Below are 23594 nucleotides of genomic sequence, written 5' to 3' on the forward strand. Positions count from 1 at the left end.
CCTAGAAGCTTGACCCAAGATCAGGGCCTGTTGTACTAGGGGCTGTCCATACACATAGTAAGACAGACCCTGCCTCAAAGGGCTCACTGTCGAAACAGAAAAGATGGGCAGAGGGTGGCAGAAAGGAAGGGTCCCTCTGCTCATTTTCAATGATGTAGTTTCTGTACTAGTATGAATTGGCTTCATGTGGTAAGGGTGGGCAGCTGGTGTGAGCGAAGGGGCAGGCTGCATTACTGGTAGAGGGTGAGGGGCAGCTGGCAGTTATATGTATGGGGGGGAGCCTTTAAAAAAAAGTTCACACATTTAAAAAAAAAAAAAAAAAAAGGATTACTCCTCAATTCCAGCATGACATGCAACAAAGGCCAGGTGTTCCACCTTCCGCTCATTAGTCACACGTTTCCACAGCTGTGTCACATCCTGGCAGGTGTGAAAACCCACTAGGCAGATTTGGAAACATCCGCCTGAGTTGCTTGTGTAACAGATTTGCATATTAAGAATGTTACTTCCCCCCCGCTGTATTGTACGCTTCTCGGCCATACGCTGTGACATCTAAAGGCAATAGTTTCAGACCAGAGCATGGAACTAGCTGCGCTTTGCTGCCACTGAAGAGTACAAAGGAACAGATGCTGCAGAAGCTAATGGACTGAAACTCGACTCAGATCAATTCCTCTGAGCTGTTCGCTCCGTGTTCCATAACTAGCAGACTTCAGTGAGCCCTTCTGCTGCATCATCTCACAGTGCTGGTGCACAGAAGTGGTGGCACCAGTACGTGTGAATTCAGTGACAGAGCTCCCTGCTCCTTAGAGATAAGGATTCCATGTGTGCCCACGTTTAATATTTAAACTGAATTGAATTTCAGCTGACAGCACTCTAGCCCATGTGTAGACGGATCTATGGATTTAATGTACTGGGGTTTCCACATCTTGATCTTGCCCTTTCAACGTTTTATCTGTGCATGTTGGCAAGATATACACAGTCTTGATCTTGGACTGCAGCGGCGCTGTCTGACGATAGCCTCGGGGCCGGGGAAATGCTTACTCAGTTACTGATAATCTGTAGATTGATTTCCTCCTCAGCATTATTAGAACTGCGCTGCGAGGTGCAGATGAACATACATCAGTATTACGTAGAGCTGAAGGTTTGAGGCCTGATTTTGACTCAGGTGAGCAATCGACCATCGGATTGGTGATTGCACACCTTCCCCAAGATGGGGGTCTACATGTAGACTCCTGAATACCTAGCGTCGGCCTTCAGTGGAGCTGCAGGGTGCTCAGCATTTGACAATTAGGCCCCTTGCTCAGTGCCTGGGTGAAGATTTAAAAGCCAACCGTTGAGGAGCTGGGCCCCGGTGCCTAACTCCACCGTTGAGGGCCTGCACCCTGCACACAGGTAGTCACAGCACTAGTCACACCACCTAATGTCTCCGACGTGCCCCTATCTACCAAAAGCCCTTCATGTGGCCAAGGAGGGAGTCTGGACATACCCTTTGATGCATGTGTAACTCCCGGGTGAGCGAGTGTGTGTGACAGGGCCCACGCCAGGCCGGGCCACAAACAGAGGTGATGAGTTGCTGTAGCCCCTAATTATAACATGTTGGCTCGTTAGCTCAAGTTGTAGCCACTCCTGCTGCTGGGCCTGGAGGGCTTTGATTCAGTCCCTGGTGTGTCGGCCACGGGGAGGGGGCTCTCACGTATGCAACACGCTGATCTTTCCACACAAGTCGTCCGGGCATAGTCAACAAACCTACAGGGGAGAGGAAATGCAGGTCCCGGCCAAGCAGCGTCCTCCAAGGGAAGCCCTTTACATCAGGCAGGAGCAAAGCCCTTCTGTGTGGGGGGCGGGGGTTGTATTTCCAGCTCCCCTTTTCGAGATTGTGCCAGGAAAAGCCTCTGTTCTTGGCGAATGAAAAGGAAACAAACCACTAAAAGAGAGAGGCACATTCACCCCAGGCCCCAAGGCTGGGTTCCCTAACGTGCCTGGCACTGTGTGAGCAGGTCCTAAGGAGAGACGCTAAAGGTTGTGATCTTTGGAGCAGGTTGAAATAACTGACCTGCTTCCCCATGCATTTTGGCTATTCTCCAGCAGGAGGCTGCCCAGGGGACCTCCTCTCCTGCCTGCTTTGCGCTCATTAATATCCGAAACGCAGGTTTCTGACATAGAGGTTGCAGCCAACGGACCCTGCTCAACACGACTCTCTTGGAGGGCCAGTCCCCGGTGGAGGAACCTTAGCAGCGGGTCAAGTTGCAACAGCACAAAACCCACAGGATGGGAGAGGCCAGAGCAAAGCTGGGTGGTGCTAGCTGGAACGGGTCTGTCAGAGTCCTCTGACTTGGGGTTCCCTGGGGAATCTCCCCTTGGCCAAATCCTGTGGAGCTGCAGGGGGAATTACGGGCATCGTCCATCTCCCAGCACATTATGCACCCCCAGCCCTCTACTGGGCGGCTCTCCTCAGGGGACCTGGTAGGCAGAGCCCTGCAAATCCATGGATATCGGGTTTATATCTGCAGACCGTTTTTGCGGATTACGGGTTGGATGCAGATACAAATGTTGTGTCCACGCAAGGCTCTACAGGCAGGGGCGGATTTCCCCGAGAGCTCAGCACCTAACGGCTCCCACTCAGGCACCCAGATTTTCAAAAATGTGAGTGTAACCCGCCAGTCAGCGTATGTGACTGTCCAGCTCCGAGCCCAAGAGAACGGGAAGCATAGCACCACGGCAGTGGCCGCCTCCGTAGCCCAGGCTGGAGAGACGTCTGCTTTTAGCTCTGGAGGGCCCCATAAAACCTCTGTGGGGCTGGCCAAGATGGCAACCGTGCCACGAGCCGTGGGAGCTGCTGGAGGCTGAGGCCTTCTGGAAATCTGGTTTACATGCTCAGCTGGGAGCTAAGCTTTGAAAGACCTGGCCCATAATTTACCTGCGAACCTGGCTCTATGTAATGGATGCTAAGGACAAGACTCACTCCTGATTTTAAGCTTTCTCCATTAATAATTTTCCTGTCTATTGGTTTGCCTCTTCAGCGCACAGTGATCTCTCACTCGGGTCTTGCTTCATCCCTAAAGTGCTGCTCTTAGACCCAGCACCAAGTGCTCCGTGAACTCCGTCTCTCTCATTCCTATCGATGATGAGCGCTTGACAGGACAATGTCATCTGCCTGGGGTCACTCTCTCAAGGGCTGAAAGATTAGACTGGAAGTTCTTTTGGAGGAAGGTGTCATATAGCTGAGGTCAAGATCCTAAATGTAGCTTCTGGCCTGCTCTCTTATATAATCTGCGGCTGATAATCTCTCGGTAGGTCAGTGCTTCGAGGTGTGCCAGCTTGTTACTGCTTGGGGCAGGGAGAGCTCTCAGACATTGGCTTTGACTGGCACAGAATGTTTTCCTTGAATGAGCTGAAGAGGAGTTTAAGGCCTGTATTTTCCAATGCCAGACTCTCTCTTGTGCCATTACACTCTTACCCCCCTTCCCTGGGCAGGCCCAGACACCTGGGAGCCTGGCAGCACCCAGAGGTGCGCTCTGAACCATCTAACACCTGTACACATCCAAGTGTTAGGAGCCACACCTGGAGAGATGGGGTCAGGGGAGTAACAAACATGGGAGGGAGATGCTTGGGGGAGAAGATGGGTGGGGACTTTACCAATGGAAATGGGAGAAGAAAGGACCAGGTGCGGGGTGAAGAGTGGGAGGAATGGTGGAGAAAAAGGAGAGGAACTGAGGGAAATTGGGACTCGGAGGGTAGGACGGCGAGAAAGCACCACATACGGGAAGAGGGGAAGGACAGTCTTAGGGCTAATGCCCTGGGTTCCATTTTCCAGGCTTCCAGGGACAACCTGTGTGACAGTCTCTGACTCAGTTTCCCATCTCTAAGGCAGGGGTAATGATACTTCCCTCTCAGAGGAAGGTAAGGGCACCAGCAGCCTCTCAGATGGCATGTGTGTCACAGGCATTATTACTATTAGATGGGGAGAGAAGCTAAATCGAAAGAGCTCCCTCGCTTCTCTCTCACACAATCGCCAAGAGACGTTGGTCTGTTTAAAACTAGAATGGGCAAAGCATTTGAGACTATACAATCTCTCTCAACCATGATATCCAACCAGGCTGGATAAAAAGAGTAGCTGGATGGTTCTGCTAAAATGATTGGCACTGAAATAGTTAACAAATTTACATTTACATCGCCATTGTTAGGTTTCAGAGTCAACACCCCATTGCGACAAGTGGGACAGTTGATACCTTGTGTCCCTTTCATTGCATCTGCTGAGTTTCAAGCGGTTAAAGCGGACATGTTGACTACTGTGAACTCAAGTAAACTTGCAACCGGAGAGGGTCTGGAAGACTGGCTGCTGGATGGTAGCAGAGCATTGGTATGTGAACAACTAATATAGGGTTATTCCCCTCTGGCACTCCAATTTCATTTTTTTACATCGCTTACAATGCGCTGTATTATTTAAGGCCAAGCTGCCTTGAAGCTGTTATGCAGAGAAGCTTGTATATTGTTTCTGATGGGATGGCCTGTTTTATATGGTCAGTCCAGACATGCCAGCTTAACGCTGCTACGTTGTTATTCAATCCAGCTTTCTGTTTCCTAACACCTTTCTAAGTGTGTTGTGTTTGTTAAGATATGTTTTGTGGTGGTTATATACCATTTAATCTGAGTCCAGCTGGCCAGCTCTTAATCCTGGATCTCAAATGAACTTGGATCTAATACAATCAAAACCAGGAAGTGAATTTAATTGCTTTCTCCCTCCATAACTTTTCTCCCTAGGCAGTGATGTGCTTTACGAATTCAGCTCTGGAAATTTAGTGTCATTTGATCAACTCCGAATGTGTGAAGTCTCCCTGAGTAATAGTTCATCTCCATTTTACTCTTTTCTCCTACACCAGCAATAACAATCACAGGCTGAATGTCCTGCCTTTGCAAAATTAACCAAACGATTGTAAAATACGAGCGCCAATACAATATTGTACTTTGGGGTTTGTTATGAGATCAGTTGTAATCTGATCTGCGTTCTGTTCAGCTCTTAAAAGCGACTCCTCTAACATGTAGTTTAAGCCACGGAAACAATACAGTGGCATATTTTGTTACTTATTAAAAAGTATAGTTTTCTGGGTCACATATTATCACCAAACGCCGCTTGTGAACATTTCTTCGCAGCAAACGAATGCTGTGCCAGGCCTCTGACCCACGCTGCTAAACATAGGCAGCCTTGGGATGGGGTGTCCTTATGCAATCCAGCAGCCCGCAGGTGACCTAATGAGCAGGGAATATCAGCGCCCTCGCTATTTGCTTACACTGCTTTGCCTAGCGCTCTTGGCGCGGCATCAGCTGGCAGGCGTGCAGCCGGCCCTGTATTAGAGGCCCCGGAGGGCCAGGTGGCCTAGCGGGCAGCACATCCAGCCTCGCGTCCCAGTGGGGAGGCCTTTCCATCCAGTTCCTTGCCTGTGTACAGGTTTGGCTGCACCTGGGCTTTTCAGTGTCCTTGCCTGCTTCAGTGCAGCAGGGACAGTTGGTTGGGGAGCCCGGACCCTCCTGCTCCGCTGGGCTGTGACCCAGGGCCTACGAGAGCCAAGCAGGCAAGGTTCTCCAGCACCCTTGTCGGGAGCCCCAAGGTCAGGCTGTCTTCCTCCCCCTTCTGAGCTGGGTTGTTCTCTTTTCAGGTTTCTCTCCAGTTGGAGCAGGTCCAGCGGAGCAGGGCAACCTGGGCCCAGGATTGTCCTTTAACCCCTTCGGGGATGGGGCAGGTTGTACACCCCACCACAGGTGTTCAAATTGGCTTGCAAGAAATCTGGCCTGGTGGAGCAGAGATGCCGCTCAATGCTCTGTGGTGATGGTACGTACTGAAAGAAAGACTTCTGCCTGTGGAGGATGCAGCACACTGGAGTTCTGTTATACTGTTCTCCTGGCAGCTCCTGGTCCTTCCCTCCCAGGAACCTGCTACGTGTTACTCGCTACTGCTATCCTTCCTCCCGAGAGACTGAGCCCTCAGCGGCTAGGAAGCAGCATCATTCCATTGAAGTCAACGGAGCGACACTGGTTTTCCCCAGCTGAGGATCTGGCCCTATGAGCATGTCTATCAGCACGCGGTGCTGCAAACCTTTCTGAAACAAAGCTTTGACGGAGGGGCTTTTATTTGTTCCTTACCGAGCTCAGGAACGTCTCCCCTCCTCTTCCAGCTTGATTGTTATTTGTATTACAGTGGCACCCGTGTTCCCTGTGCAGAGGTTTCACTGCATCCAGCAGAGGCATGTGTCTGTCTGTACATGTTGAAACCATCTTGCAGTTGGGAAGCAGCGTGAGCTAAGGGATCAGGGATACAGAGACCTCGAGCAAGTCCCTTCCCCTGTTTTCCCCACCCTGGGTCTGTCTTTTCTGTTGCGACTGAGCTCTCTGGGGCAGAGACTCTCTGACTGTGTGTACCTACAGCACCCATATGGTGACCTGGCAGCAAATATGAAAAATCGGGACAGGGATAGGGGGTAATAGAAACCTATATAAGAAAAAGACCCAAAAATCGGGACTGTCCCTATAAAATCGGGACATCTGGTCACCCTAAGTACCCAGCACAATGGGACCCTGCCCTCAAGAGCAGGGCCCCGTTGTGCCAGGTGCTGTACATGCAGATGGAGAACTGAGGCACTGAGAAAGATCAAATGGGTTGTCTAAGGTCACACAGGGAGTCTGTGGCAACATCCGGAATTGAACCCAGATCTCTGAGTCCCAGTTCCAAGACTTAACTTCAACCGTCTTCGTGTACACGATACACTGTAGCGCATCAAACCCCAAAGGGAAACGTTGGACAATAGCATGCATCCCTCCCGCGGGAGTTCCCATGGCGATGGCAAAAGGAGGGAGATTCTGAGTCTGATCCTTTCTTCTTTGTACGCCTGCCACTGAGTGCACTGAGTTATTGGGCTCTGCAAAGCATGCAGGATGGAGCCCCGTGCGCCTATCTCGTGTGATTTGGGCTGGAAACTGGCCCTGTATTACACCAACAGCTGCTGTTCTCCCTTCCTTCTGTTTGTTCCTCACTACGGGTATCCATGTGAACCCAGAGAGCACTCACACACCTTAACCAATGCAGAGTTCAGGCAGCTCCATTTGTAGAGTCACTTCTTTTCAGGGAAAGTTGAGGGGCAAGGGACTACCTGGGCTGTTCATGAAATCCTTAGTCCCAGGAGACCCAGGGGGGCTACTCCTGGAGTCACACACTGCTCAGCCTGCATGAGGCCGTGACAGATATTCCAACCCCAGGCAGTAGCTTTGGGGACGATTGTGCTAACACTGTGAATGGTTCGTGGGTGATTGTTCTACTCCAGGGTTACCCTAGCTCCCCCAGGAACTACAGACAGAGGGCGAGTCACTGAGACTAAACAAATCATAGAATCATAGAATATCAGGGTTGGAAGGGACCTCAGGAGGTATCAAGTCCAACCCTCTGCTCAAAGCAGGACCAATCCCCAACTAAATCATCCCAGCCAGGGCTTTGTCAAGCTGGGCCTTAAAAACCTCAAAGGATGGAGATTCCACCACCTCCCTAGGCAACCCATTCCAGTGCTTCACCATCCTCCTAGTGAAATAGTGTTTCCTAATATCCAACCTGGACCTCCCCCACTGCAACTTGAGACTATTGCTCCTTGTTCTGACATCTGCCATCACTGAGAACAGCCGAGCCCCATCCTCTTTGGAACCCCCCTTCAGGTAGTTGAAGGCTGCTATCAAATCCCCCCTCACTTTTCTCTTCTGCAGACTAAACAATCCCAGTTTCCTCAGCCTCTCCTCGTAAGTCATGTGCTCCAGACCCCTGACCATTTTCGTTGCCCTCCGCTGTCCAATTTGTCCACATCCTTTCTGTGGTGGAGGGACCAAAACTGGACACAATACTCCCAGGTGTGGCCTCACGAGTGCCGAATAGAGGGGAATAATCACTTCCCTCGATCTACTGGCAATGCTCCTGCTAATGCAGCCCAATATGCCATTGGTCTTCTTGGTAACAAATCTAGAGAGCTGCCGCTCCCTGCAGAAGTTTGCACAGATGTGTTCACACTCGGTATTCCAGAGACTCAAACCAAGGAGGGTGTTTGCTATGGACTGACACAGTACCTTCCTCCTGAGCCAGACAATGGCCAGACCCTTCTGTCCATGGGGGGCCCCAGGGAAGGGATTGGCCTGTGAGGGCCCCTCTGGTGAGCTTGTAGCATGCGTATAGGAACACGTTCTGGTTTTTAGCTGCTTTCTCTTTCACGCTTTAGCCTTAGGAATAAAGGTGCTTGCTTAGAAAGAGCTGTGTGGTGACTTGTAACTCCCGGCAATGCTCTGTTCATAGCCCTTGGAGAGAGAGACCCATGCAGGGGCTGGCTGGTAGGCAGCCTGGCTTGCTGGGGATATCACAGGGTGCGGCAGGGGGCTGCGCACCGTTAAAACCCCCGGTCAGAAGGGAGTGCAGCATGGCTCCCTGCCCAGAGACTGGAGACCTGACTGTCCCTCCCTCACACACAGTGGGCCCCAGAGGGGGAAACAGGTGCAGTTACCCTGAAACTGCGAGCGGTATCAGAGTCTGGTCCCCCAAGTCCCAACCCTCCTGGGCTGCTCCAAAGCTGGGACAAGATATTAGACATGCAGGGGAGCCCTAGCCGTTAATGAAGAAACTAAGAAACGGTGCCAAAGCAAAACGAAACACTGGGGAATCATGATCAAAATCTGTGCTTCCCTAGCACAGGGGTTGGACGGTTCATGTCCCAGGACACACATGGCTTGTTTCTAGGAAGACTGACTGGGCTCCCCATCCCGGCCTTAGGGTACGGTGACCAGATATCCCGATTTTATAGGGACAGTCCCAATTCTGGGGCCTTTTTCTTATATAGGCACCTATTACCCCCCACCCCATCCCGATTTCTTACACTTGCTAGCTGGTCACGCTACCTTAGGGGCTCCATCCTGCCAGTAGTCTCTTCCTCCTTGGGCGATCCTGTGGGATCAGTGCAAGGAGGCCGGTACTACTCTAAGGGGAGCAGGATCTGGGCCTTCAAGTCAAATGTGCAGAGCCCCAGCGTGCTGCATGGCTCCCATTCCGTGGTCATGCTCTAACCACGGTGGGTTTTGGCTGCTGCAACCCGTCTCTTCACTGAGAGCAGCCCTGACTCCACGGCGGATCAGGGCACACAGCATTGAATGGGAAGTGGTGGGTGCTGGCTGGTATAGCCCAGGACTTAGTCTCGTCAATTGGAAACAGTTCTGTGGAAAGGTTGGGGCTGCTGTTCGAGTAGGGAGGGGGGCCTTGCCAGCAGCCGCATGGAGCAATGCTTGGTGGTGAATTCAAGCTGCAATCACCCTGGCTCTGAGTTACCTTGCTGCTGTGGGAATTGACACTGAAATCCTTGTTTTAAACACGCCAGCGTCTCTGTGCAGCTTGTCTGAACCTGTCTGTGGAAAATGAAGCTAAAAACATCCGCCTGCTTGTGGAGCCTGTAAATCTTGTCCTGTGGAATATGACTTTCCTGGGGCCCACATCACAGCAAAGGATGCAAATTCGCTGCATAATTAGCACCCTTTGCATGCCAGCAGATAACAAGTCAACCACTTACACAATCCTTAACCGGGCCTGTGCGCACAGAGCTGTGACGCTGCAGAGCCGCAGCTGCTGTACATCAGGGTTTCTCCACTGAAGTCAGAGTAACGGTGGCAATTCACACCAGCTGAGGTATTGGTGCATAAGACTAAAGATCCATTCAGATGCAAGGCACAGGACAAGCCAAACAGGCCAAGGGAAATTCCAAAAGTGACACGGACTGATGAAGAAAACATTTCCCAGGCTGAAAAGAACTGACGGAAACACTAAATGTTCAGAGCTGATTTTCATAGATTCATAGATTCATAGATTATAGGACTGGAAGGGACCTCGAGAGGTCATCGAGTCCAGTCCCCTGCCCGCATGGCAGGACCAAATACTGTCTAGACCATCCCTGATAGACATTTATCTAACCTACTCTTAAATATCTCCAGAGACGGAGATTCCACAACCTCCCTAGGCAATTTGTTCCAGTGTTTAACCACCCTGACAGTTAGGAACTTTTTCCTAATGTCCAACCTAGACCTCCCTTGCTGCAGTTTAAATCCATTGTTTCTGGTTCTATCCTTAGAGGCTAAGGTGAACAAGTTCTCTCCCTCCTCCTTATGACACCCTTTTAGATACCTGTAAACTGCTATCATGTCCCCTCTCAGTCTTCTCTTTTCCAAACTAAACAAACCCAATTCTTTCAGCCTTCCTTCATAGGTCATGTTCTCAAGACCTTTAATCATTCTTGTTGCTCTTCTTTGGACCCTTTCCAATTTCTCCACATCTTTTTTAAAATGCGGCGCCCAGAACTGGACACAATACTCCAGCTGAGGCCTAACCAGAGCAGAGTAGAGCGGAAGAATGACTTCTCGTGCCTTGCTCACAACACACCTGTTAATACATCCCAGAATCATGTTTGCTTTTTTTGCAACAGCATCACACTGTTGACTCATATTTAGCTTGTGGTCCACTATAACCCCTAGATCCCTTTCTGCCGTACTCCTACCTAGACAGTCTTTTCCCATTCTGTATGTGTGAAATTGATTTTTCCTTCCTAAGTGGAGCACTTTGCATTTGTCTTTGTTAAACTTCATCCTGTTTAACTCAGACCATTTCTCCAATTTGTCCAGATCATTTTGAATTATGACCCTGTCCTCCAAAGTAGTTGCAATCCCTCCCAGTTTGGTATCATCCGCAAACTTAATAAGCGTACTTTCTATGCCAATATCTAAGTCGTTGATGAAGATATTGAACAGAGCCGGTCCCAAAACAGACCCCTGCGGTACCCCACTCGTTACGCCTTTCCACCAGGATTGGGAACCATTAATAACAACTCTCTGAGTACGGTTATCCAGCCAGTTATGCACCCACCTTATAGTAGCCCCATCTAAATTGTATTTGCCTAGTTTATCGATAAGAATATCATGCGAGACCGTATCAAATGCCTTACTAAAGTCTAGGTATACCACATCCACCGCTTCACCCTTATCCACAAGGCTCGTTATCCTATCAAAGAAAGCTATCAGATTGGTTTGACATGATTTGTTCTTCACAAATCCATGCTGGCTGTTCCCTATCACCTTACCACCTTCCAAGTGTTTGCAGATGATTTCCTTAATCACTTGCTCCATTATCTTCCCTGGCACAGAAGTTAAACTAACTGGTCTGTAGTTTCCTGGGTTGTTTTTATTTCCCTTTTTATAGATGGGCACTATATTTGCCCTTTTCCAGTCTTCTGGAATCTCTCCCGTCTCCCATGACTTTCCAAAGATAATAGCTAGAGGCTCAGATACCTCCTCTATTAGCTCCTTGAGTATTCTAGGATGCATTTCATCAGGCCCGGGTGACTTGCAGGCATCTAACTTTTCTAAGTGATTTTTAACTTGTTCTTTTTTTATTTTATCCGCTAAACCTACCCCCTTCCCATTAGTATTCACTATGTTAGGCATTTCTTCAGACTTCTCGGTGAAGACAGAAACAAAGAAGTCATTAAGCATCTCTGCCATTTCCAAGTTTCCTGTTACTGTTTCTCCCTCTTCACTAAGCAGTGGGCCTACTCTGTCTTTGGTCTTCCTCTTGCTTCTAATGTATTGATAAAAAGTCTTCTTGTTTCCTTTTATTCCCGTAGCTAGTTTGAGCTCATTTTGTGCCTTTGCCTTTCTAATCTTGCCCCTGCATTCCTGTGTTGTTTGCCTATATTCATCCTTTGTAATCTGTCCTAGTTTCCATTTTTTATATGACTCCTTTTTATTTTTTAGATCGTGCAAGATCTCGTGGTTAAGCCAAGGTGGTCTTTTGCCACATTTTCTATCTTTCCTAATCAGCGGAATAGCTTGCTTTTGGGCCCTTAATAGTGTCCCTTTGAAAAACTGCCAACTCTCCTCAGTTGTTTTTCCCCTCAGTCTTGATTCCCATGGGACCTTACCTATCAGCTCTCTGAGCTTCCCAAAATCTGCCTTCCTGAAATCCATTGTCTCTATTTTGCTGTTCTCCCTTCTACCCTTCCTTAGAATTGCAAACTCTATGATTTCATGATCACTTTCACCCAGGCTGCCTTCTACTTTCACATTCTCAACGAGTTCCTCCCTATTTGTTAAAATCAAGTCTAGAACAGCTTCCCCCCTAGTAGCTTTTTCAACCTTCTGAAATAAAAAGTTTTACTGTTATAACAAACAAAAGGTCCCCACATTTTTCCGATTTGATCTGAAGCACGTATGTAATGACTGAACCCTGTGTTTTCTTCGTGTCTGGTCTGGTAAGGCTTGATCTTTACATTCTATCTCAGAGATGAAGCAATGGCATTTATTTAATGTACGCTCAAAGCACAATTCTGGATATAACCACTGCAGCCCTTGAGTCCACTCCTGTGCCGACTGAATGGAAACTTGATGGGAGATTTGCCGTTTATTTAAAGGGAGCAGAACTCTATGTGCTATCTCTTCGACCTTGTGTTTAGCTGTGACACTCGGAGCACCTTTCCCAGCTCTGAAGCAGAGCTCTGTGGAGCTCAAAAGCTTGTCTCTCTTTCCAACGGAAGTTGGTCCAATAAGAGATATTACCTCCCCCACCTTGTTTCTCTAATACCCTGGGACCAACAGGGCTACAATGACAGTGCAAACATCCTTATCACATAGGCAGTCACCGGCCACCAGTAAAGGCAGAGTGGTAGGTGTTGTCCCCAGCAAACTGCTGGGACATGACAGGAAGTCGTGGGAGCTGCAGTAACTCCTCTTTGGTTGGGTCAGGCAGAACAAAAAGGGAAAAGCCAGAGCTGTGGCTGTTAGATGGCTTGTTAGTTACTTATCTCATAACAGTCCTCCTAGCTGGGGAGGGGGGTTCGCCTCTGGGCACCATCTGGAGGCAACGACTACACGTTTGGCAGAGTCCTTGCAAGCTTGTGCCAGGTCCCTTGTTGGGGGCCTTCCCGAGCAGGAGCCATTATGTGCGATGTCAGTTATGGCCTTCGGGCAAGTTTCCATGATGCTCCTGCACCAGCAATCCCTGCGTGGACAGCCTGTGCCTCTGTCATGGCTTCCTCCAAGAGCAACCGGTTTCTTCTCCCCAGCGGTTCTGTCTGGACTGTGGAACGACATACGAATCTTGGGGCACTCTGGCCTCGCTCTGGGTACCCAGAGCACAGGCCACGTAGGGATAACCACTGCAAGCTCAGGTAAGGAATGTTCTGGCCGTTATGGGTATGTCTACACTGAACGCTAACCCCGGGCTCTGACTCCGATTTAAGCCCAAGACACACTTCTGTCCACTCACAGATCAGTCTGACTCGGGTCCAAGCACTGTCACTTTGCAGCATGGACGCAGCTCGATCTGCAGACCTGAGTCCGGAGGCCTCACGAGTGTGTTAGCACGGCTGAGAGACATGGGTACAGCGGCTGTGAGCCTAGCTTTACACGTCAGTGTAAGTGCAGCCTTGGAAATACCAAGTTCAAAGCCTGGGTCCCACAGACCGCGGTTTGCGGTGCAGTGTGGACACACCCACAGGCATTCGTGCATGACTGCTGCTGTGGGGCTGGCCCTGCAGCCTCCCTGTTGCCAGATGGTTCTGCTCATGCCCAGAGCACACCTTAGATTGCTGCGAAGTTGTAAAGAGTCATACCTATTGCTGTCCGATTAAAATGCTGGGAAACTGGCAATCTGCTATAAAGGGGCAGACAGCAATCTCAGTGCAAATGTAATACTTGTAGTCTTCCAGCCTCTGGGCTAGGTCCTCAGCAGCATCGAAGCAGGCCATGGGGTGTTACGCCACCTTCTCCTTTCCTTAGTCCTGAGACTGCGTGGGGCCAGTTTGTCCATCAATGCAGGTAAAAGCAGCCTCGGGGCTGCTCTAAGTTGTGCCTAGCCACAACAGCTCCTAAGCGACTTTTCAGCAGCAGGAGATTGCTCCAGCACAGTGGTGCTCCAGACGCTATCTCTACAGGGTGACTAATGACGCTGGCTTTATGCCATCCAGGGATTCTCCTAGGGCAGGGGATGGGAAGCCCCTGTAGCTTGGTAAGGCTGCTTTGCGCTATAGGACCAGTGCACGGCACCCTTACTGAGGCCACGTTCTGGCCCTCTCTTTAAATGAATACTTAAAAGGAGCAGACTAATGCAATGCGATGCAATTTCTGTCCTGCTGATGCTAGCTCTGGGAAGATTCTGCCCTGATGTTGAATGAAATTAGTCAATTCAAGCAAATGCTTAAGCTTTAGCCAGTTCGGACTCTTAAACTCTACTTTTAAAAACATTCAATTTGCGATTTAATCCCTTGAAAACTTCAGTCATCCTGATTAGAGATCCTGGCACAGTTGTGGAGAAAGCTCCCTTCACATCCCTGTCTGGTCCTGCAAACTTGCTGACACTGCTTTTAAATCCACAAGAAGTTGTGCAACACCCACACTGATGACAGCCTACAAACTTCTAATGAACCTGTATTCATTTGCCTCATGAAGCATTGCCAGAAAATAAAGCATTGTATTGTTGTCCAGACCATCCCTTTTCTGTTCCATCCCTGCTCCTTGGGTTTAAAGGCACAATCCTACGTAAACTATGCAGCAATGGCTGCAGTCTGAGAACTACAGATTATGCCCCTTTTTAACTATATTTGGTTCCTGGCCTCCACTCCTGTTTTGCGCCTGTCAGTTGTCACTTGTGTGGGATCCCCACAAACAAATCAAACCCAGCTGGTGAGAGCACCTATAGGCTTTCCTGCAGCTGGTGCCTAGCAACTCATGTTCCAAATCACTATAATGACAGCTAAATTTAATATTAGTTTATTCTTTCCCCCAGAGCAGCTCTCAGACCAACACCAGAAAGAATGGTATCTTACAAATGAATGGTATTTGAGGAGCTGGCTTTCTGCATCTGTCATACACATGCATTACCACCAGCTGCAAGGCCGCACAAAACAGCTTCTGGTCTGAAAGAATGTATTTCTCTTCTCTCTGCTTCCAATAACATCGCTGATTTTTGAAGGGTCTTAGGATAACATGTCTGCTTTGCATTGACTAGTTCATCTGCATTGCTTCACATTCTGAATAGGTAGCTTAATTTACTGAGCCAGATTCTGATACATTCACTCCTGGTGCGTCCTAGACTCAGATCCTGCAAAACTACCATGTAGTGCTCGGGCTTGGGCTGGAGCCTAGGCTCTGGGATATCCCAATTGTCTACACTGCAATTTTACGGCCCCGTAGGCTGCGGCCTGCGAGCCCGAGTCAGCTGAAACAGGCCAGCCACAGGTGTTTAATTGAAGTGTAGATATGTCCTATGGCATTCCGGGTAAGTATAGAACGAAAATAGCCTGACAAAATGGCTTCGACAAAGAGTTTGCCACAGTGAAATAAAAGAAGCTAAGTTACCAGACAAGTATATTACCGTAACAAGTGACTGCTTAAGGTTATCCTGGCTAATTTAATTGTGCATGTTCAGGTGACATTTAGCAATAGCAAGCATTTGTGAGGTGTAACCTTCATGTGCCAAACTCAACTCTTTACATAGTTACCCATTTAAAGGGACACTGTGAGGTCCACTTAAGATCTGTATAAACAAGGTTTTTTATAAAACCCAAGAACAGCAGAAATATTTCCTTAATTATTTTTAGTTTAACTGAAAATTGGGTGATTTTTGTTTGCAATTAAATGTTCCCATTGTGTTTCCAAACCAAACGTAGCATTGCAATAATGCATGAGAACCCTAAAGAGAAATTGACAATTTGAATGGGCTGAGAAGACAGAAATGCAAAAAGGTGCCTGGAGTCACAACACGGATTAAGACATTTGAGCTAGACTCACCAGTACACGCTGGTGACATAAAGCAGCCATAAGCTGATGCAAAACAAGCAAAAGTTGTGGAAAACAACTCGTTATGATCATGGGCAACTCCAACCCAATCACATTGCACTGGAGGCAGAACTTAGCACTCCTGATGCCATTAGCAACCCCTATTGATTGCTGAAATCTGAAAGGGCGAGATTTATCAAGGCGATACAACAGTCGCTATGGCGCCCATGTTTTTAAAATCCAGATCTGCAACAATTATGGGTCAATATTTTTAAGATTGCAAAGCAGTCATGCAAGCCATTTCTTGGGTGCTGGTGTAGCTAATGCCAACTTCTGTCTCAAAGCGACTCTAAATGACACTAAAGAGCCCCTAACTTTTCCCCCCACTGGTGACAACACCCACTGTGACATTGAACCTCCTTTCCATGCTCCCTAAGCTAGTGCAGACACATCTCCAACAATGCCTGCCAGCTGCAGCAGTGGTGCGTGAATCCAGTGGCATTAATGCCACGTTCTGGGCTGCTTCCTGGGTGACGTGTCACAGATGAGAAAGTGAGAGGTTTTATTCTGATTCCACCCGTCTTCCTCTCTCCAACACCATCCTGAGGACACTCTTTGGTATCTCCAGAGCACCTTCCCTCCCAGGATCTTCACTGTGCAGTAGGTCAGAATTATTCTCCCCAGTCAACTGCTGGGGAACTGGGCACAGAGAGTGATCAGTGACTTTGCCCAAGGCCACATGGGGAATTAGTGTAGCCAGTAGGCAGCATGGCCTGTAGCCTGACTTGGGTATGATACGTCAGCTGGAATGAGCGACCGCAGCCATGCCAGGTGCTGATTCGGCATGCCCAACAAGGAAGATTTGGGGCCCCCGTACCTCATGTTTGCTGGGGCCCCACCCACTCCCATTTCACTCTGTTTATACAGGGGTGATTCCGGGGAGGGGGAAGCAGGGATGACTTCGGGGGGCTGACTCTGGGGTTGGGCAGGGATGACTCTGCGGAGGAGGCCTCGGGGGCGGGTAGGGTGAGTCAGGGGGGTTGGGTGGGAGTGATTCAGGGGGATGGGCAGTGTGACTCGGGGGGGTGTAGGTGACTCCAGGGAGGGATGGTCTGGGGGGACTCAGGGGGTTCTGGTGGGATGACTCCAGGGGAGATGGGGGGGGTGAGTTGAGGGGGTGACTCCATGGGGGCTTTGGGTCCTGGCTGCTCGGGATCCTGCAGCTGGGGGTAGGGATGCCAATTTAGTTGGATGTATTTCTGGAGATTTCATCACATCACATACTCTTTAATTAAAAATGAATCTTTAATTCCTGGAGACTCCAGGCCAATCCTGGAGGGTTGGGAACCCTAGCTGGGGGAGGGCAGCCAAGGGACGCTAGGACCCAGCAGCGCCGGCACCCAGGCGGGCGGGCGGGCGGGGAACTCGGCGGCGCTCGGACCCCGCGGGCCGGGCATGCGCCGGGGCGGGATTGGCGGCGCCGCGCGCTGCCGGCCGATAAAGGTCTCGCGGCGGCGTTTGACGTCACGCGGAGTTAATTTTAAACCCGGACAAGATGGCGGAAGGGGACGCGGCGCGGCGCGGCCAGCGAGCGGGGCCGCCAGGTAACGGGGGGCCGGGCAGCGCGGCCCGGGAGTGGGGGGCACAGGGCGCCCGGCTGCGGCCCGGGGGCGGGAGCAGGGGCAGGCGCAGGCGGTGTGCCCGGCTCCGGTTCGTGCGGGAGGGGCGGCCCCGTGTGGCAGGCTGCGGGCGGCGTATGGGGGGCACCGTGTGGCCGGCTCTGGCTAGTGACTGTGGGCAGTGTAAGGGGGGGCAGGGGGGGTAGCAGCACCATGTGGCAGGCTCTGGCTGGTGCCTGGGGGGGGCACCGTGTGGCAGGCTCTGGCTAGTGAATGGGGGGCAGGGCTTGCCCAGTGCCTGGGGGGGGCACCGTGTCAGGCTGTGGGCAGTGTAAGGGGGGGCAGGGCTTGCCCAGTGCATGGGGGGGGCACCGTGTGGCAGGCTGTGGGCAGTGTAATGGGGGTGGGTGGCACAGAGTGGTAGGCTCTCCCCAGGAAAAGGGGGGTAGGGTTTTAGTGCATGGGAGGATGGCACAGAGGGGCAGGTTTTCGTTAGTGGATTTTGGGGTAGGCTGTGTGTAGTAGGGCCTGCCCAGCACATTTTTTTTGGCCGGGGGGGTGACTGGCAGGGTCTGGATCCATTTGTGTCCTGTGTTGGGTGGGTGGGGAGGAGAGCTGCTGCTGGTAGGTGTTGGAGCTGTGTTCTGTAGTGGCGGTAGCAGTGCTGCATGGGGAATCTGCTGATTGGAGAGCAATACTGGCGGTTCATTTATGCCGTGACCTACTTTTAAGTAGAACAAAAATCCTGAAGTGCCAGTTTTATCCCTTCCAACTCCCTCATTTGTTGCTTCTCAGCTCCTTCCCTTCCATAGGGAAAGATTCTTTGAGCTTTGCCCCCGTGTAGATAGTTACTGTGATGAGTCTGGAGCAACACACTGTGTGTGCATAGAGGGAGTTGGGTGGCAACACTGAATTGAACTGATAACATTTTAGTGACCTCACCCTATGCTGCAACGTGGTTCTAACTAGCAAGTGACCTGGGGACCTTGCCTTTGTGTATGTCAAGATAAATTATGTGCATAATTGTTGCCAAATCTCCCAGGGAGAATAAATTTGTAATACTGTACCACTCTGTCAATAAACCAAGGCAAATGATAGCATTTGGATACTATGATGTGAAATGCAGAAAACATAATATAGATAAAAATGTTAATCCATGTAAAACCTTAATGACTCAAATCCTAAATGATGGGAGCAACTTATTTTCTCATTCAAATAAAACTGACACAGCCCTAGTTATATGTACTGTGCTTACTGGTTCTGTTCACGGCACTTAAAGTGGGCTCTGGTTATGAAATTTTACTGATCAACTGAAAAGAGAGATTGTGAAGATGAACTAGACTTTCCTTGCCCCTTACAAGAGTATGCTTGTATAAATATGCTGCTTGTCATGGAAGCAGATTTGTACACTAGAACATCAATGTTCTTCTTGTAGCAAATCCTCTCTTAATAATGGGACCTACTGTCTTCAAGGATTTGCTACTTAGACTCATATATATTTGAGTCTAAGGTCATACAGTATGGCTCAAGAACAAACCGAACATTTGAGAACATGTGAATGTCTGATTTGAGAGCTAGAAAGACAGGCAATGTTTTGCTAAGTCATAGGATCTTGGGGAGTTAAAATATAATTTAATATCTTCAGTCGAATGTTGAAGTCAGTACTTTGGGCAGACTTGCAACATTTTGTAACTACACTGTTGCATGATTCTAACATTTAATTTGAAAACCACATGGTTGAATTCAGCATTAACCAAAAGCTGATCGATAGATACCATGTGCTGCCATTGGTTAGTGGTGATACAGTAGTTGCTAGCCCACTGGATATGGAGACATCTCGGAAGAAGTAGAAGTTGGAAGTTGCAGATCAGGTACTCTGCAAACCTGTTGAAAGGGGGAAATGATAACAAAATGTTGAACGTGGGAATATCTGAACATTTTTGATAATGTTGCTGCTTTTAGTAACTTAAAATAGTCTGAAGATCAAATGCCAAAGATCTGAAATTACTTACGTTTTGCTTTTCCAGTCGTGCTGAACTTCTTTGACACAGTTCTCGTGACTTATTTCAACAGTAAATTACCAGTTTGTGGATATTTCCTAGCTTTTTATAGGTCAAAATAAAATCTGTAACAAGTGGCCTCACTGTGACAGCGTTCTCATAATAAAACAGGAACACACATGTCCTCTACTCCAAGTGAGAACATAAGTCGTCATGGAACTACCTTAGCAAGACATCTACTTTCACCTTAAATCAGTGCTTAACATTGGAGGAGCTTTCTGTGTCTTATGTACCATCATGTAAAGCACATTGGTAGAGTCATAAAATCTGGAGAACAGGAGGGAAATGTAATAGGATAGGTATATAGAGGCTGTTATTTAAAGGGAGTTAGACACCTAACACCCATTGATTTCCATGGGCGTTAAGTGCTTATATACCATTAAAAATCTGGCTCGTAACTTGTCTCCTGTGTCATATACACCTTTACGGAACCTAAACACTTTCCTTAACTTACAACTTTTAATGATATTGTTCTTCCTCATCAAAAATCTATATTCGTTCAACCAGTAATTCTGTCTGTCAGGGTAAAGTGTGCTGCCTTCAAGAAAATAGGGAAGGGGTGGTCTAAGGAAAGACTAGACAGACTCAAATACCATTGACTCCACTGTCTTCTCCCTTGCATCACTAATGTTCTTAATGGCAACATCTGAACTATTTCAATCCTGAAGCTCACTTGATCATACTGCCATTGCAATAAAAATGGTGGCAATGAACTTCTGAATTACAGACTAGTATTGGAACAAAACTAAATTCACGTTCTTCTCACTTTGAGTGAAACATAACTGTAATCAGTTTTGTATGACAATCACAAATTGCAAACCTTTCACCAGGGTTAGGGTAAGAGGAAAGAAAAAGTTATGACGATGTTCATATCCTTTGTCAAAACACACTAGACCACATCAAAATCTGATTGCTCAGTTCTGAGCAGTCATGGACATAGGACAAACTCCATACTTAAAAGATACCACCAAAGCTGTTCCAGCTTTGACTGCTCTTGACTGTAGTCCCTAGGGCTAGCTTGCCTTTATTATATTCTATTCAGCAGTAAAGCAAGGAACTACAGTTAGCAGAAGACTTGAGGCCTAATACATAATCTATAGATCAGGCAAGATGACAGATGTCTTATACTTTAGGTCCCAAGTTAAGATTTCCAGTCACTTAAAATATTGCACTGTAACAATAAACGTGCAGATTTGCTGTGTCTGTTTAACAACCTGAACTTCTTAGAATGATCTGCAAAAGTTCAGAGGGGCAGTATCAAGTTTAAAATCCAGAGTTTGAAGTGGTTTACATTCTTGCTTGCATGCAACACTGCGTGTGTGTGTGTGTGCATGCGTGTATACACAGTGTTGCACTGTGCACTTGCAGTTCACCAACTTGCATGCATTTCATTAAATCCATCCTGGACCAACATTTTAAACTTGATTTACTAACAGTTTAAATTATTAAAAAAGATTTCTTAATCTTTTCTACTTCTCATTCTTATTGTCCAAGCTGAGTGAAATCGCCAAAATAAATCTGGTTCTTGTTTACACCATGCTAGAATTCTTGCAATCCGAATACTGTAGAGGAATTTTGAAATACCTGCACTTACTCTGACATCTGAAACTTCACGTGACTTCTAAACAGTGCAATGAAGAATTCTGTTTAGCTTTTTTGTGAAAACAAAAAACACTTACATAAACCAACATCTGAGTTTGAGCTGTCTGGCAGTGGTGCCTCTTTCCCGTTAAAATGAAAATATTTTACCCTGAGCATTAATGGATCATTTTCCTCATATGTTCAAAGTTTTGCCGTAGTCCTGCAGTTGAGTGTCAGTGGAACTCTGCATGGGTTTGCCCACGTGAATCCAATTGCAGTATTGGAACTTATGCTTGTAACATGAATACTAGAGCAAACTAATCTGTTCTAAGGAATGGTCTCCTTTTATGGATAAAAGCAGGTTAATGATATTTAAGAACAATATTTCAGTTAATTTTTGTCGTGCAGTAGTCTGAAAGGAGTAAGGGTATCTGTACAAATAGAAATAACTCAGCTATAGTACTTGGCAACTAATTTCACAGGAAATGTTTTTGAGTACTTATCGAGAGAATCAGTAGCTGATCATATCATGCTTCAACTGTATGACTTCCTTAGTATTACTGTTTTTTAATAATTATTTCCTATTAAGCTGAATAATTAACATTACATAGGTCTGCAAGTTTAAAGCTATGGAAGATCTTGGGGGGGTTTGCAGAAAACTCCCAATATGTTTCACTATATTGATTTTTTTTTAGAGATGTTCAAAATAAAATCAGAAAATTTTGTTTGCATTGTGCAAACTGGAAGTTTCCCTCATTCAATGGCATGCAGATTGGGCCAGTCACATTTTATAATACCTGATAGCTATCTGCAGTATCTTAAAGGGACCCTCAACTCAAACTTCTTGAAATATACTAACTTTAAAAACTCTCCCATGTCTGATAGATTTGAGGGCACTATTTATCTAATTTTAAAAAAAATTCTGGCAACAAGGGAGAAACTGACTGCAAGGGGCACAGGAAAACTGACTTTATACAGTGCTTTCATGCACAAAGTAAAGAGACTTTTTTTTTGCTTTCAATTACTGTAATCTTGGCTATTAAATCCAACTAGTCAGTGAAAACAAACCTCATTATTTTCAATTGGTATTTCTTTGGCATCGGTCCTATAAATGCTTATATGAAGTGGTCTATGCAGCACTCCCACTGTCTGATCCTTGCTGTTTCATTCTGTGGACCACCAGAAAGTGCCAGAGAACACAACTTAAGAACCATTGTCTTGAGAAACTTTTCGAGTTCAAGTGCAAACCATGATAGCTGTCACGTGCCTAGCAGAGAAATTTAGATGATCGTTATTTTGCCACTGTGCACAACCAGGTTTGTGTAACATATACACTTGCTATCAGTTTTTTCCAGTGGACCGATCACATTTTAGTACTAATATCCTGTGAAATCCTGGATTGGCAAAAAAGTCACTTCAGAAGCAAATATTTCATCAGACTAGCTATAATATATATCTATGTATTACACTGACTTTAAGTGGGGAACATTGACATCTGGAAAACCAACTGTTTTTCAAATAGTGGCTAGTAGTGGGTAGACGCAGGTAATCAATTTAAAGTTGGATGTAACACCCACCCACTCTGGGCCACACATAGAGAAATTGATGAACATGCTACAGTCTTAGTACAGCTGGGTCTTCTGATTCATACAGTGGAGGTATATGCTTTTAGAACTGGAGGTCCCAGGTTTGATACCTGCTGCTGATGACCCACCCAGGGGTGCAGTGTTGGAGACGACAAACTGCCTGAAAGTTCTCCAAACAGAAAGCTAGCCTCCTTAACTTCCAAGTCAACATTTCCTGTTAATACCCAAAGTTTTTGTATGGGTTGTCTATCTGAAATTTGTCAGTGCTCATGGGAATGTTTAATCTGACCTTTGAAACTGGACTAAAACAAGATTCTCTCCGAAAATACATTAAAAATGCAGTTGACCCTCCCACTAATCAATCTCAGATCAAATATTCTGAAGTGCCTGTGTATCCATGTAGCCTCCCTTGATATTGGCTAGTGGTTAGCTGCTATTTAGGGATGGGAAAAAATTAAACGTTCAAGACTGTTAAGCTATTCAGGAGCTAAAGGGCAATCCTGCAAAGAGTAGTTGGGGAAAGAACACTTTCTTACTGCTATTGAGTGAGCTGCAGAAAGTAATTTGGTAGTCATGAGCAGGCACACTAGAAAACTGAACATGTAAAGTGCTATGTAAGTGCACTATTTGCATCTGCAAAATGCCTCACAAAGACTAATCCCGTGAGGAATGTAAATACTATCTCCATATTATAATTCAGGGTATATAGAGTGTGGAATGGAGATGGTTTTGGTGACTTATTCCAGGCTACACAGGGAATCATAGGAAGGGACTTAAATTGTAACCCTTGCATTTTTTGGTCTCTCTTGCTCATGGCTTGCTCTCTGAAAGAGGAATATTTTGCTGTTTTCTCCTTGTCGGATGGAGACTTCCCGTCCTCCCAATCTCTGATATCTTTTCTTTTCTCTAGCTGTCCTCCCATT

At 47.5% G+C, this 23594-nt stretch overlaps 1 protein-coding gene across 2 annotated transcripts in view; it reads left to right on the forward strand.

Annotated features, from left to right (window-relative positions):
• Positions 1–17339: 17339 nt before the first annotated feature.
• Positions 17340–23594, forward strand: part of ATL2 (atlastin GTPase 2) — a 56623-nt gene continuing 50368 nt past the window's right edge. For both annotated transcript variants that reach the window (XM_054022769.1, XM_054022768.1), the window contains exon 1: positions 17340–17429. In XM_054022769.1, coding sequence (XP_053878744.1) covers positions 17381–17429 — 49 coding nt within the window. In that variant the 5' untranslated portion in view covers positions 17340–17380. The remainder of the gene's footprint in view (positions 17430–23594) is intronic.

The sequence above is a fragment of the Malaclemys terrapin genome, chromosome 3 (assembly GCF_027887155.1).
Source record: "Malaclemys terrapin pileata isolate rMalTer1 chromosome 3, rMalTer1.hap1, whole genome shotgun sequence".
Taxonomy (NCBI): domain Eukaryota; kingdom Metazoa; phylum Chordata; order Testudines; family Emydidae; genus Malaclemys; species Malaclemys terrapin.